The 14,209-nt window shown below is 17.7% G+C and overlaps 6 protein-coding genes across 6 annotated transcripts; 2 read left to right on the top strand and 4 right to left on the bottom strand.

The window, feature by feature from the left end:
- Positions 1–1,595: 1,595 nt before the first annotated feature.
- Positions 1,596–2,117, top strand: PRELSG_1116700 (conserved Plasmodium protein, unknown function; the record flags this gene model as incomplete). Its single annotated transcript, XM_028677432.1, has 1 exon — positions 1,596–2,117. One exon carries the CDS (start codon positions 1,596–1,598, stop codon positions 2,115–2,117), a length of 522 nt encoding a protein of 173 aa, XP_028533823.1.
- A 713-nt stretch (positions 2,118–2,830) lies between these two features.
- Positions 2,831–3,571, bottom strand: PRELSG_1116600 (proteasome subunit alpha type-4, putative; the record flags this gene model as incomplete). Its single annotated transcript, XM_028677431.1, has 1 exon — positions 2,831–3,571. One exon carries the CDS (start codon positions 3,569–3,571, stop codon positions 2,831–2,833), a length of 741 nt encoding a protein of 246 aa, XP_028533822.1.
- A 1,320-nt stretch (positions 3,572–4,891) lies between these two features.
- Positions 4,892–6,078, top strand: PRELSG_1116500 (proteasome subunit alpha type-7, putative; the record flags this gene model as incomplete). The annotated part of the gene is made up of 4 exons (XM_028677430.1): positions 4,892–5,149; positions 5,235–5,561; positions 5,643–5,732; positions 6,028–6,078. The coding sequence occupies 4 exons, from the start codon at positions 4,892–4,894 to the stop codon at positions 6,076–6,078; spliced, it is 726 nt and encodes a 241-aa protein (XP_028533821.1).
- A 751-nt stretch (positions 6,079–6,829) lies between these two features.
- PRELSG_1116400 (conserved Plasmodium protein, unknown function) lies at positions 6,830–8,737 on the bottom strand (the record flags this gene model as incomplete). The annotated part of the gene is made up of 1 exon (XM_028677429.1): positions 6,830–8,737. The coding sequence occupies one exon, from the start codon at positions 8,735–8,737 to the stop codon at positions 6,830–6,832; it is 1,908 nt and encodes a 635-aa protein (XP_028533820.1).
- A 1,146-nt stretch (positions 8,738–9,883) lies between these two features.
- PRELSG_1116300 (conserved Plasmodium protein, unknown function) lies at positions 9,884–10,783 on the bottom strand (the record flags this gene model as incomplete). The annotated part of the gene is made up of 1 exon (XM_028677428.1): positions 9,884–10,783. The coding sequence occupies one exon, from the start codon at positions 10,781–10,783 to the stop codon at positions 9,884–9,886; it is 900 nt and encodes a 299-aa protein (XP_028533819.1).
- Positions 10,784–11,763: 980 nt separating this feature from the next.
- On the bottom strand, positions 11,764–14,082 carry PRELSG_1116200 (inositol-polyphosphate 5-phosphatase, putative; the record flags this gene model as incomplete). The annotated part of the gene is made up of 1 exon (XM_028677427.1): positions 11,764–14,082. One exon carries the CDS (start codon positions 14,080–14,082, stop codon positions 11,764–11,766), a length of 2,319 nt encoding a protein of 772 aa, XP_028533818.1.
- Between the last annotated feature and the right edge of the window lie 127 nt (positions 14,083–14,209).

Raw genomic sequence — 14,209 nt, 5'->3', positions numbered from 1 at the left:
TCTATTATTCATATATTACATTAATTATATATATATAAAGTAAAAATAATTTAATAAGATAAATTATCTAATAAATATATATTTTTTAATTTTTGTTATAATTTTTATTATAAAAAAAAAACTAATGAATCAATGTTCAATTTTTTCTATATTAAAAATTTATCTAAATCATAAAATTGTTTTGGTAACATATATACACATATATATATATATATATATATATATATGTTTTATCATAAGTGTTTTTTAATTTTATTTTGTAAAAGAGCTCAATAAAATTTATTATTAATTTTAAAAACATTTTAAATTTGTTAAATTTATTATATACATATTTATATATATATCATAAAAAACAGATATTTATTTTAAATTGAATGTAAAAAAAATTTAGTAAAAACAAAAATTTGGATAAATTATAAAGAAAAAAAAAAAAAAATTAAATACATACTAATGAAATTCTAGAAAAATTTTTTTTTTTTTAAAAATAAATATTATTTTTTACTTTTAATAAGTAATAAATAAAAAAATAAAAATCTTTTAGTTTTTTTTCGATTATATTTTTCTATTTTTTCTGTTGAAGTTTATTCTTTTTTCCATTTATTATTTTTTTTTTTTTTTCATTGTATGTATTATATATTCTTATAAATTTTCTATTAAGAAATAACAAATGCTATCGTTTTAAGGTTATGAACTAATGTATATCTTATATGTAATTAGGAATATTTTTTATTATTAATTATATAAGAAAAGAAGATTGATTTTTTTTATCATTTTATTAAATTAATATATAGAGATTTTTCTTCTCTTTCCTCATTTTATTTTCTTAAAATTCTCTAAAATTTATAAGGTTAAATATTACTTAAAATTTTGATTAATAAAATCCATTTTTGTAAAATAATATTCCTTGTTTATCTATTACTAAAGATTACGCTGTTACTGAAAATCTTAAAATTATATACATCTATTTATTAATGATCTCCATATAAATTTCTTTAGTATTAGTTATATCCTTTTATGTATTAACAATATATATGTAAAATTTAGTTATTTAACAAGATTATATCATTTAAAAACAAGAGTGCTAAAGTTTTTTTTATATAGTTAATCTCATTAAATAAATGTATATATATATTATGATAAATATCCGAACAATTTTTTTTTTATAATTAAAAAACTTTGTTTTTTTTAAAGAATAAAGAATAATTACTAAAAGTATGATACAATAAGAAGATATATATATATATATATATATATATATATAACACCATAAGAAAATAAAATGAAATAAAAATAAATTGAGGTGTACTCAATATTCCATTTAAAGCTTCATAAACATTAGTTATTTTTAATTGAAAACAATAAAAATAAAAATTGATAAATAAAAAAAAATTTTAAATACAATAAAAAAAGGTTGACCTTTTTTTTCATTTTATTTTTATTTTATTTTTTTTATAATTATTTTATATAAAATATTAAGCTTAATATAACACAATTTTTTTTTTTTTTCTTTAAATAAGGTAATATACTTGCTTTTTTTTTAATGATATTATAAGAAAAATTAAAAATAAATATATATACATATATATAAATGCAATATGAATTGGTTTCGAAAAAAAGAATCAAGTGAAAAGAAAACTGTTAAATCTGAATATGATGATTATGTAGCACCACCTCCTTTTGGTAATCATTTAGCTGCAGAACCAGAAAAACCCAAATCTCTAAATGAGAAAAATTTAACTGAATTTAAAGGATTTACTCCACCTCCTAAATTTGAATTTAAAGAAGATACTTCAAATAATATCTATGATGAAGATTTTTCTAAGTATACTAGTAATAATATAATAGATTCGGCGACGTATGATGATAAGAAATATTTTAGCTATGATGACAAAAATAATTTTTTTGACTTAAGTTTAAGTAATAGAACAAGAGCTTGTTTAGAAAGTATAAAAATGGGAGTAAAAATGGGATCAATGGTTGGTGGAATTTTTGGAAGCTTGACAGGATTATATGCGTCTTTTGCTCATAAAAATTTTTTTATTTTTCCTGTATCTGTAATAGGTGGAGCTGTTAGCTTTGGATTTTTTCTAGGATGTGGTATGATTGTTCGTTGTTAATATATATAAGTTTTTTTTTTTCTTTAAAAGATATAAATTTCTAATAACATGTGCTTGTTAATAAAAATTGGTATATATATATATATAAATTTATAAACAAGGAATTAAAATATATTAGAATTACTATTATATTATTATACTACTAAAAAAAAAGGCATATTTCTATAAGAATGTAATTATTTTATAAAAAAAAAAACACAATGTACAATCACCTTTTTTTTTTCCTTCTTATACTAATTTTTAGATTTATTATAGTTATTAAAAGTTTTTTTTTTTAATTTTTAAGTATATATATACATATATTTATATATATTTCTTTATTTTGTCATAAATAATAATTTAATAAAATATATATAACCTAAATGTTTTAATTTATTCCTTACTTATTTGATAAATATAAAACCTTTTTTTAAATACTTTTGAATTATTTATAGCAAAAAATAAAAATCTTACAAAAAGAAAAAAAATAAAGAATAATTAATCGTTTTCATTGTATTTCTTTTTTTTTAAATAAAAATAATTTTTTATAAGTTAACAGCTTTTTATATTAAAAAAAAAAAAAAAGGAAAGGAAAGGAAAGGAAAGGAAAGGAAAGGAAAAGAAAAAGAAAAAGAAAAAAAAAAAAAATAAAAAAATAAAAAAATAAAAATAAATTAAAATAGAATATCTATACAAACAATAATGGAAAATAAATAATACAGATTATAAAATTTTTATTCTTTAACGTATTTTTGTGTGTATAACTTAATTAACTCTTCTATTTCTTTTTCCGTTAAATATTTTTGAAAGAATTCTCCGTCCTTGTATGATAAATAAGCTAATTCTATTTTTTCACTTTTAGGTATTTCATTATCTGTACTTTTAGCTAATGTTTTTAATGCTAATAATAAGCCTTCTTCTAAAGTCATCTCCTTTTTCCATTCTTGTTTAAGAATAGAGCTAGCAGTTAAATTATTAGTTCCTATTGCTGTTGCAAACCATCCAGAATAATTTCCACTAGGATCAGTGTGATAAAGTTGATAACCATCTTTCATATCATAACCAGCAATTAAAAAACTAACTCCATACGGTCTTAAACCACCATATTGCGTATAGCTTTGTTTGATATCACAAATTTGAACAACTAACTGAGATACAGGCTCAATATCATTATAATTATATAAATATCTTTGTGTATACATTCTTGATTGTCTTATTAAAATATTTGCATCCGCATTTAAACCAGCAACTCCACAAAATATATGATTATCAATTTTATATATTTTTTCAAAATTATTAGCTTTATCTATTAATTTAGATATAAAAACTTTATCTGCTCCTAATATTACTCCCTCTTTTGTTATTATTCCAATTGTTATACTTGCATTATTAATAGCTTCTAATGCATATTCTACTTGATATAGTCTTCCCTCTGGAGAAAAAGTAGTTGTTCTACTATCATATCTTCTAGCCATATTATATTACTATATTAATATGAGATAAAAAAAGAAAAAAAAAAATTAAAACATCAATGATTTACGTATATATCTAATCATACAAAAATTTCAACTTTTATGTATTTTTAATTAAGAATATTTATATATATATAATATGTGTATGCATATAAATATAATGAAGAAAAAACAAAAAAATAATAAAAAATAAAAAAAAATAAAATAAAAATAAAAATAAAATGAACTAATATATAGGAAATAATATAAAAGAAACAACACAAGGTTTTTTTTTTTTTTTTACAATAATTAAAAATGGTACTAGAAGTTAACTGGGAAATTTTATCAAAAGTGATATGGAATAAAGCTTGTAAAAAAAACTTATATGTTTATAAAAAAAGTATATATATGTAAAAATAAATAAAAAAAAAAGGAAATATTATTGAAGAATTATGCAAGTTAAAAAAAAAAAAAAAAAAACATTTTATATGTATATATATATTGAAAAAAACAGGATTAGAAAATATAAAAATATTAAAAAAAAATAAAAAAATAAATATGAATATAATTTTGATTTTATCAACACAATTTATTATCTTTGAAAATAATAATTTTTTCAAAAAATTATTATTAAATAATTTTTTATAAAAATTAATTTTGGGTGTGAGAAAAAAATTAAAGAATTAAGGGTAATTCATAATATTCTTAATAAAAAAAAAAATAAAATTAGATTCCTTAATTGTAAGATATATGTGATAATAAAAATGTATATATATATATATATATATATATCTCATTAAGTATGTATTTACTTTTCCATTTTTGTTCATACAAATGAATATATAATTATATATTTTTTTTATATTATTATTTTATCTTTAATTATTTTAATAATTAAGAATTTTTAATTGTATCTATATCTTAATAAATTTGTAAAGAATACGTATTTTTTATCAAATATTTATAATTACATATCATTTTAATAAAAATTATTATAATACTCTTTTTTTATTTTTATTTTTTTTTGTATATTAAGCTAAATTTGATTTTTATTTAAATGTTAATGTTTTGTTATTCATTTATTGTTCTTATGTATAGTATTTCATAGTAACTATTTTTTTCCCTTTTTTTTTCTTTATTAAACAATATAAAGTATAATAAATAAATATTATATTATAATATACTTTAGTGAGTGAATGTATATATATATATATATTTAATATAAAAAAAAAAAAAAAGCACATTTTAGAAGTGTTTTATTTAATTACTTTTTTTTTTTTTTAATATATTAATGTAGGTAAAATAAATAGAATAGAAAACATTAAAAATAATAGTAACATCAAAATGACTTATGATAGAGCAATAACAGTCTTTAGTCCAGATGGACATTTATTACAAGTAGAACATGCCTTAGAAGCAGTAAAAAAAGGTGGTTGTGCAGTGGCAATAAAAAGTTCCAACTTCGCTGTTTTAGCAGTTGAAAAAAAAAATATTCCTAAATTACAAAACCCCAAAACAACAGAAAAATTAATAAAATTAGATGAACATAATTGTTTAGCTTTTGCTGGATTAAATGCAGATGCAAGAGTGTTAATTAATAAGGTAATTAAAAGAAAATTTTCCTAAATTTTTTTTTTTTATTTTCTGAAAATATATTTAATTATTTTATTTTTAAATGAATATATAGACACGTTTGGAATGCCAAAGATATTATTTAAATATGGACGAGCCTGCACCGGTTGATTATATTGCCAAATACGTTGCGAAAGTTCAACAAAAATTTACTCATAGAGGTGGTGTCAGACCATTTGGAATAGCAACATTAATCGCCGGATTTAAAAATAATAAAGAAATATGTATTTATCAAACTGAACCAAGTGGGATATATGCTTCATGGAAAGCTCAAGCTATTGGAAAAAATGCAAAAACTGTTCAAGAATTTTTAGAAAAAAATTATTATGAAAATATGGAACAGAATGAATGTATTCTTCTAGCATTAAAAGCTATATTTGAAGTAAATATTTATATATTTATACATGTATATTTATATATATATTTGCTTAAATAATATTTTTCTCTATGTTTTTTTTTATAGGTTGTAGAATTAAGTAGTAAAAATGTGGAGGTTGCTTTACTTACAGAAAAGGATCTACTTTTTATTGATGAACAGAAAATCAATTCATTGGTTAATTAAAAATTATATAAATTATATATTAATGAAATTATTTTTATTATAAAAAAAAAAATTAATCTTCAAAATATATATATTTAATCATAAAGATCAAATAATTATACATGCTAAATTGTACATAAAAAATTAGACAAAGTTACGTATTAAACATTTCTTAGTGATTATTATTTTTTTTTTTAAATTTAATTTTTTTTTTTTTTTTTTAATTATTATAAATGTATTTTCCTTTATATTTTTATTTCCGAAATAATGATATTACTTATAATAACTTTTATTTTTGTTATCCTAGGTTGAAGCCATTGAACAAGAAAGAACAAAGAAGAACTCACAAAATGAATAACTAAAATGAATAATTCTTTTATTTTTTTATGTTTTAAAAAGAAAATTCATAGAAGAATTTTTAATTTAAAAATATAAATATAAAAAAAAAAAATTTTATATATAATTTATTTTTTTTTTTTTTTTTTATATTTTTTTAATAAATTTTATATATATCGATATTTTTCAACATTTTTAACTTTACAATACCAAAGAAAAAAAAGAAAAAAAATAATAATTAATGTTTTTTTTTTATTACAGAAATAATTTAGAATATATATATATATTACTTAGATTTTTTTTTTTTTTTTAGGATAAGAAAAAAATCTTAATTAGATAATATGAAATATTTGATTTAATGATTTATTAAAAATATAATAAATGATAAGTCTTTATTACAATTTTTTCAATAAAGAATTATATAAATCAAAATTTATAAAAAAAAAAGAGAAAAAGTTAATTTAGTTTTAATTGTGATAATTAATTAAAAAATTTTTAACAAAAGGGGGAAAAAAAAAAAAATTGAAGAAAAAGAAAAAATATATAAATAATTTAATAAAACACATTAATGAATAGATAGATAAATATATATAAAAAAAAAAGATAGAATAGTAAATTTACAAAAAAAATATTATGTAGAGAATAAGTTTCTAAAAAAAAAAAAAAATATGGCCATTAGTAAAGAGAAATAATTGATTAAAAAAATTATAATAATTTACAAAAAATGTGTGTATACTTATTTTACAAGAAATATTTTATCTTAAAGGAAGGAATTATTTATTATGTCTTATTCTTGTCCAGAACGATCCAAATTTTCTAACTGTGTGTTCATTTTTATATTGATTATAATGAAGAATTGATGAATTTCCTTGTTCATCAATTATTAATGTATCTTTTTTTTTTATATTCTGTTGATTATTTTTCTGTTCTAAATCTAAATGAATAGTAAGAATATCCTTCATTGGCAAATAATATTTTAATAAATCATAACTTAAAGTTAAATCAACATTAATAATTTTGTTTATTATATAATTAGATGCTTCATTAATATTTAAAGAATTAGTTTGCATTTGAGTGCTAATAATCTGTAATTCATTTTCTATTAATTGTTCACTTTTTATTTCTTCTTCCATTTTTTTGTAACTTTCTTCGTACTTTAAGTTTTCCTTTTGTTTAAAGTTTTCTATTTCTTCTTCTATTTTTTCATGCATTAGTTTTCTTAGTTTTTTTTTATTTTGATAAGCTTTATCTATTATATTTTTGGCTTCCTTTTCTCCATTTAATAACAAATCAATAAAATAAGTACTGTTTTTTAGTTCGCTTGCTTCTCTATTTTTCCTTGTTAATTTATTATCACAGTTTGAAGAATCTTTTGAACACAAATTTTTTTTTTTTTCTATTTTATTATCCTCATAAAAACATTTGTTACTAAATATAAAAGAAGAACAGAAATTATTTATTTTTTTTTTTTTAACCTTAGAATATTTTTCATTTTTACTTAAACTTTCTACAATTTCATTGTTATCATTTTTATTTTTTTTGTTGAAATATGATATAATGGATTTTTTATTATTAGGAGTGTTTATCCTAATAAAATTATTATTAGGGCAATAATTTAGAGAGTGATTTTTTTTTTTATTTATTTTCATTTTATTGCATGAATTGGTTACATTATAATTTTTATTAGAATAATGAAAATTTATTTTACTTGTGTTAAATATACTATAATCTAATATTTTGTTCTTTTCATAATTATATATATTATTTAATTGTAAAAGGTTCCTTTTAAAATTACTATTAGTTTTTAAATATTGGCTTTTATTACTATAGTTAGAATTAATAGCCTGCGAATTTTTACTTAATATAGATACATTTTTTTCAGAATTATTATTAAGTGTTTGATTATGCACATTATTTCTTTGATAATACAAATTATTCTTTTTCGCATTATCATTAATATTACTAGCAGTAAAATTAGCGCAAGTACTATAGTGGTTAATATTTTCTAAATTTGAATTATATTTTATATTATTTATCTTATTTATATGATTTTCGCTATTCATTTGGCATATATTATTTATGTTTACATTGAAGTATTCATATGTGTTTAAATCATATATACTGGATATTTTTTTGTTATGTAAAAAAGCTTTTTTTTTTAAGATAAAATTATTTCTATTATTTAAATATGTATTATATTTATTATTATTATGAAAATATTCATAAATACAACAATTAGAATGATTTTTTCTAAAATATAAACTGTTATAAAAATCATTATCTATACTAAAACTATTATTAATACTTATATAATTTTTTTTGAGTGGAACACTTTTTATTATATCTAAATAATTTCCCTTTTTATCTACCATTTTATTACTTTTTTGGTTATAATAATTATTATTAATATTTTGATATTTTTTCTTTTTTATTTTGCTACTCATTTTATTATCATTTAATTCATTTAATTTCAATTCACTAGAATTATTGATCCCATTTTTATTTAATGAAAATAATACATAATTATATGTAACATCGTCTTGTCTTTTATAATCTCGGTAATTATTTAATATAGTAATGTTATTCTTTTTATTTTTTTTTCTATCATGGATATTGTCATTAGAATGTAAATCTTTGTTATATATATAATTTTCATTATTATAAACTTTATCTATATTCATATTTTTGCATATAAACTCTTTTTTTTTCTTCTTAATATATAAATTATTTCTATTATTTAATTAATGTTTTTTTTTTTTTTTTTAAACAACCTTTTTCATTAATTGCTTATGGGATTTCCTTTTTTTTTTAGAATATATAATAAAATAAAAAAAGGACATAAAAAAAGTAATAAGAATGAAATATATAATAAACAGGAAAAATGAAGTTTTTATGAATAAATTTTAATGTATAATAGTACTTACTAGTGAAATAACATACGCATATAAGAAAAACATAGAATAAAACAAAGACGGTAAAAGAAAAAGAATAGAGTTCAAATTAATATATGAAAGTTGTATAACATTAGTAATAATGAATTATAACTATAAAAAAAAAAAAAAAAAATCTAAAAGAGAATAAATAGGAAAAATCTATAAAAAGTTTAGATAAAAAAATACAAAAAAAATAAAATAAAATAAAATGACAGAATAGAAAAATTATAGAATATTAGAATAACAAAATAATAAAAAAACAAAAATCATAATTGTAATAATAAATTACGAAACAATATCAGTATCTGCATTTATATATGAATAAGATAATTATAAAAATATTTCAAATAAAAGATAAGTCTTAAAAAAAAGAAAAATAAAAAGAATTAAAAAACAAATATTTGTATTAAATAATAATAATATAATATGCTAGTGTATTAAATAAAAATTAGCTATTTTTTATTTTACTATTTTAATTTATTTTATTTATTTATTTATTTATTTATTTATTTATTTATTTTTTTTTTTTTTTGTGTGTGTGTGTGTGCCTTATTATTCTCTCAACTAATCTCGTTATAAAAAAAATTGTATTTTTTTTTTTTTTATTATTATAAAAATAAAAAATAAAATTTTTTTTAAAAGAAGGAATAATGGTATAAAAAAAAAAAAAAATCTATGGGATGAAAATCTCTACATAAATGTAACTTTGTGGATTTCACTTTTTTTTCTTTCTTAAATAAGTATGAAGTTTCATACTTCTATTAAATACAAATTAAAAATAAATTAAATATGAACATTAATAATTATTAAAAAGTATATTTTATTTAAGAAGGCATATGTTTATTGCAATTATTATTTTATATGTAACAAATTTATAATTATTATTATTTAAAATTATTTGTAGTTATAATCTAAACTGTTGCATACATTTGTACTATCTAATTTTTCTTTTTTTTTTAAATTATTTATAATTTTATTTTGAAAAAGAATTATTTCTTCTTTCTTTTTAATTTTTTCATCTTGCATTTTCATATAGTCAACACATACATAATACATATTTAGAAGGTTATTAAGAAATATATTATTCTGATATTCTAATCTTTTTATATGATCTAATAAAAGTTGCTTATCATTACTTTCATGAGTTTGAAACTTTTCACTTACCGCATTATTATTTTTATCAATATTATTATTCAAATTAACTTGGTTTTTCTGAATTTCATTTTTTGTATGAATATCCAAAAGAATATCATCTATAGAATCTTCAGAATTATCATTAAATTCATTATTTCTGTCTGAATTATTAATATAATTTTTTTTTAACTGAAAATTTTCATTATTTATAGGTTTGTAAATTGAAGTGCTCTTAAAATCAATTTCTTCATTTTCTAAATCATTCTTTTCTTGATTTTCAGAGTTTTCATATTTAGTGAAGCATTCTCTTTTTTCGTAATTTTGATTCCTTTTATAACTGCAGCAAGGAACATGAATATCCTTATAAAAATAATTGTTTACATTTGTTGTACTGCTTGTATTGAATGATAAATCATTTTTTTTTGTCATATAATTTTTATTATTCAATTTAATATTGGTATTTCTATTAATTTCCTTATTTATATAATTCTTGTATTTATTATTTTTGTTTGTTACTTCATAAAAGTTTTCTTTTATTAGTTTTTTTGTATTATTTTTTTTTAAAAACTGTAGATTTATATTTTCTAGATGTAAATTACTAATATCATTGCTATGATTATAATTTTTATTTAAATTATGCTTATGTTTTATGTTTTTCATTTTATGTAATTGCAAAGAGCATTTAATATATACTTTTTACTTCATATTTTTATTGTATTTTAAATTTTATGTTGCAAAAAAATTTTGATGTAAAAATTAAATTATAAAAACTAAAAAAAAAAAAAATCTTAAAAATCAATTCAAATTAATGATAAACTATATGCATATTTTTTTTTTTTTTTTTCCTAATTTTTTTAATATAGATCAAACTTTACTTGTTATTAAATATAGAATAAAAAATGAAATAAAATAAAATGCAAGTTATTAAAGAAATCTAAGAATAATAAAAAAATTGTAAGAATACATTAAAAACATATATATTATATTTTGACAAAGCAGAAAAAAAATATAAAGATGTAAAAAATTCAAAAAAAAAGAAAAAGATTAAATGACAATGATAGTAACTATAAATATACACAAATAAAAACTCAAATTAATTAAAAATTGTATCAATAACATATTTTTTTAATACGTAAAAATTAACAAAAAAAAAAAAAAAATAGAATTAATAAAATAAAAGAAGCATTATATAGATGAGCTATATCTATATATACCTTTTTCAGAAAAAAATATAAAACTATTTTACTATTTTTTTTTATTATTCTTTAAATTTTATATAAGATATTATTTGAATTTAATAAAAAAAAAAAATTAACTATTATGTAAAATTCCAAGGAAATATTTTTTTTTTTATGAAAAAATGTATTTTACTAAAATGATTAATGTAGCTTTATATATTATATATTAAAATATAAAAAAACACTACAGTTTAAATATTTTTAAAGTTTATCAAATAAAGTAATATCAATAAAACAGAATAAACGAATAAATATATATGCATTAATAAAAATAGAAACTTTATAGTTTTTCTAGAAAGATAAAAATAATAATTATTTTATTTTATCCCAAATAAAAATCCTATATAAAATTTCTTCAACTTAAAATTTGTAAAATAATGAATTGTTTCAAGTTTTTTTCTTTCAAATATTAGTGTCTAATTGTGGTGATGACAGAACTCTTTTTTTTTGAAAGAAAACATAAATACAAAAAAGAAGGAAAATTAAAAAAGAAATAGACATAACACCTGATGTTTTTGCTAAGATAGAAATAAAATTGAAATATTTTGTTTGATTTAACGGAAACAAAAATAAATGAAAATTTTTCCTTATAAAAAAAAAAATATAATTAGCACAATGAGAAAAAGAGTTAATAATAAAATTATGTGAAAAAAAATAAACTCTTTTTAGCAATTCCTGCATTGGCTTAGTACATATAGATGCAGAAAAAATAATAATAAATTCTAATAATACTTTTATTAACTGATTATAATTTCCTTTGTGAATATTAAAAATATGTGCATATTTTAAATTTTCGTTGGTAGCTATATTTATACAATCGTTATTATAACCATCCAAGAAATTGTTATTTATATATCTTAGTATAATATAATATAAATCTTGAAGCAAACCACTAACTGTTCTCTTACCATTTTGTGTTATATCATTTTTTAAAGCGCCAGCTCCACTGTATATTTTGCTTATAGCATTAGCATTATTTATCCATATTTTACGATATAATATTTCATCATATGCATTTTTAAAGAAATAATAAGGAAACTTGTTATTTTGCTCTAATTTTATATTTATACTTTTTAATTGTAAAAATAAAACGTATTTCGCTAAAAAGCTTTGAAAAACATTTGTTCTATCTAAGCAATCAATACAATTTACTCGAAATATTCCTTTTTGAAAACTATGAACGTTTACATTTTCCCATGAAAAGTGCTCATGTTCTAGATTATTAAGAGTATTAGGTATAGAAAAAGAAAAATATGAAAAGTTATTTAAATCATTTACTACTGTTTTTAATGATTTCTGTAATGTTTCAAAATTTAATTTTTTAAATTCTCTATGAAAATCAAACCAAGTAAAGTTATGTTCTACATTACATTTTTTTAAACATATTTCAAAGCATTCTCCTAAGTATTTTTCACCAAATTTTTTATTTATTAAATTGGTAATAGAAATTTTTCCATAAGTATTTTTTAATTTTTCCATATGTAATTTTAAAATATTAATATTTTCATTCATATCTGAACATATATGTATTCTTGGTCTTATCCTTAAAGTTGGTTGCTGTTTCCATAAGACAGGTATTGATCCTCTAATTAATAAATAACTAAAAACGTTTAGTTTTTTTGAGTCTTTGCAAATAACTATTTGTTCTGTTTCAACGAAATTAGCTACATCTCCTTTTTTATTTCCTCCTCTACACCAAAACCTTACACCGCTTCTGTTTCTATTTTTTCTTGATATTAAATATAAAATAATTTTATTATTATATACATGTAACACTTTTGAGTCAACATATCCATGAATCAAAAATAAAACAAAGTCAGATGCATCTATTTCAGCAAATTTATCTAATAGTTTCCAATTCCATGTATATTCTTTATTAATTTCTGAAAATTTTAATTTTTTGAAATCATTAAAATAGTTCATGGAATTTTTAATAGAAATATTGCAATTCTCCTCAGAATTATATATATGAGAATGCTCTTTATTCATTTCCTTTATTTTCTTTGATTCATTTATGTAATGATTTTGAAGAGAAATAGTTAAATTATAATAATATGAAAAATAAAATGGGCCTTTATTAAAAGCATGTAAAAAATATATTATTGTTTTTAATATATCTTTTTTTAATGTGCTATTTTTAAATTTATGAATATAAGCATCATAATAATTAAATATATTATACTTTAAAATACATCTATCAAAAAAAACATTTTGGGATTCAAAAATATTATCCAAATAGTTCGGTCTCTGCTTTTTTTTTTTATTACAAAAAAATTTTCTATTTTCTTTTTTTGTATTATTATTTACTTGGGTTAAATTCCCATTAGTCCCTAAGCAATATATCTCATATTCATAATTCTCATTAGGATTCCTACTCAAATTATTATCGTTCAATTGGACAAAGGAAAATTTATTAATTCTATATACTGCACGATTAAATAAATAACATACTACTTCTGCCTCAGAAACTATTACCAAAAAATTTATATCTTCTGCTTTTATTATGCCTAAACATCCATGAAACAGAAATTTATTTTTATTATTATTTTCTATTACATAATTATCATTTATATATTCCTTTTCTCTAATTATATTTATATCTTCGGTATATTTGATCTTTAAGATATTTTTTACATTATCTTCAATATTCACTATACTTAAGTATTTTCTATGAGATTCTAAATAATAATTCTTTAAAGCAATGGAAGAGCGATTATCCATTATTAACCGTATATTGTATATTTTTAACTGAATATTTATAATTTTTTTTTTTTTTTTCTAAAATAATGACTAAATTGCAAAAAAGAGTAAAAAATGCGTATACTTATAATATCTGTAATACATTTAA

Source organism: Plasmodium relictum, assembly GCF_900005765.1.
Source record: "Plasmodium relictum strain SGS1 genome assembly, chromosome: 11".
NCBI classification, from domain to species: domain Eukaryota; phylum Apicomplexa; class Aconoidasida; order Haemosporida; family Plasmodiidae; genus Plasmodium; species Plasmodium relictum.
The sequence above is the reverse complement of the archived record's forward strand: the minus strand, read 5'-3'. Positions and strand labels throughout refer to the sequence as shown.